Genomic DNA, 1,579 nt, shown 5'->3' with positions numbered 1-1,579 from the left:
ACTTAAAAAGAAACGAAGAAAGTAGATAGCAATGCCGCTATTCCACCACCTCAGCCACGTATGTAGTCACACTATCAAGATTAGTCTTGGATGTGGTGTGGCCAAAAAGCGCCAATTTTTGCTTTGACCTGAAATGACGTGTTATAACCATAGATCATTTCCTAAACGTGGGCTGCCTTTTCCAACTCATATCCACCGTTGGATAAACCGCCGACGCCATTTACCCTGATTTTCAAGTCAGCTCTGCACCCCATCATTGAAAATTAAATCACTATTTCCTAATCTTAAATAAACTAAAGATTTTTCCACTTTAAACTTCCAAGCTCATAAACTCCGCAGCAAAATGCTGGAAACAAGGTGAGAAAAAAGTGTGAAAACAAACCAAATTATTATACACACACTTTCCCACTTGGATTTCCATTTCCCAAGTGAAAGAAGAATCCAAGGATAAACAAACAAACAAATCAACCCCCCAAATTTCCTCTCTTTTCATTTTGTCCACTTTTTCTACCTAAATTATACCCAAAACAAAAGTGGCAAATTAAAGTTTTGAAATTTAATTTTAGTGGGTAGATTAGATGGGTGAGTATTATAATAGATCCAAGTCATATGTAGATGGAAGAATGGATATGGAGAATTATTACATTGAAAATGGAAATGGGTGGGAAAAACCCACAAATATTGGAGCATCAAATTCATCAAATAATGTTGGATTTCAAGAACTAAGATGTTATAGTGCTTCATATGCAACTTCAGCAACAATAGAGCAGCAACAAGTAAGTACCCAGATGCCAAAAGAGCTGAAAAAAGGTAAAAGTGTAAATGCATCATCAAAAGCAGGATGGTTGTTTAATGACCCAGAATTGCAAAGAAAGAAAAGGGTTGCTGGTTATAAAGCTTATGGTGTTGAGGGCAAACTCAAGAGGTCTTTTACTAGAAGCTTTAGATGGCTCAAAGACAGGTACTCTCACATAGTTCATGGTTAGTTGAAGATTATTTCTTGTATTTTGTTAATTACTCACTCATATAGTATAGGAAATATTGATCACAATAGTCCCAACTATGAGCCATCTGCTTTTAATAATTCCAACTATGTGTTGTTTTAGAAAGATTCTAAGAAAAACTGAATATTGTTTAAAGAATTTTATTGGATGAGGGAAAAAAGGGAAGAATTTAATCCTACAAATTTTTGTGATGTTTTGTGAATGTGTTGTTGAGGTGATTGTATGTTTTCAAAATGTTGTAGGTTGTTTTGACTGTAATTGGTGCGCCTTTATATATGGGAAGAACATCAGATTTGACAGATTCAAGCTGTAGATGATCAGTTATTTGTTTTTTAGGCTAAATGCCTAAATTATGTGTGCTTGGAACTTGGAAAGAATCAAAAGGGTATCTGTTTTTGTGGAAATAGATTTGCTTATTGTGGTGGATCTACTCTTTTGTCTACACTTGATATATTACATTCAGCAGGTGGAGGGTTTTTGCCTGCTTAAGTTTTTTTATAGCATAGTTAAGGTGTGAAAATTAAACTCATTTGTTGTTATTGTTATATATTGGGAAGATGAATGTTTCACAAGTA

The 1,579-nt window shown here is 34.4% G+C and overlaps 1 protein-coding gene across 2 annotated transcripts; it reads left to right on the top strand.

Moving 5' to 3' along the window:
- The first annotated feature begins 250 nt into the window (after positions 1-250).
- LOC104909050 (hypothetical protein) lies at positions 251-1,579 on the top strand. 2 transcript variants are annotated; one of them, XM_010698233.3, is made up of 2 exons: positions 251-981; positions 1,247-1,579. In XM_010698233.3, exons 1-2 carry the CDS (start codon positions 579-581, stop codon positions 1,315-1,317), a joined length of 474 nt encoding a protein of 157 aa, XP_010696535.1. In that variant the 5' UTR covers positions 251-578; the 3' UTR covers positions 1,318-1,579. The 2 variants fall into 2 exon arrangements, with proteins under 2 accessions (XP_010696535.1, XP_010696536.1); XM_010698234.4 differs by having other exon boundaries at positions 257-961.

The sequence above is a fragment of the Beta vulgaris genome, chromosome 8, assembly GCF_026745355.1.
Source record: "Beta vulgaris subsp. vulgaris cultivar EL10 chromosome 8, EL10.2, whole genome shotgun sequence".
NCBI classification, from domain to species: domain Eukaryota; kingdom Viridiplantae; phylum Streptophyta; class Magnoliopsida; order Caryophyllales; family Amaranthaceae; genus Beta; species Beta vulgaris.
Note: the sequence above shows the minus strand (reverse complement) of the source record. Positions and strands in the feature narration are given on the sequence as shown.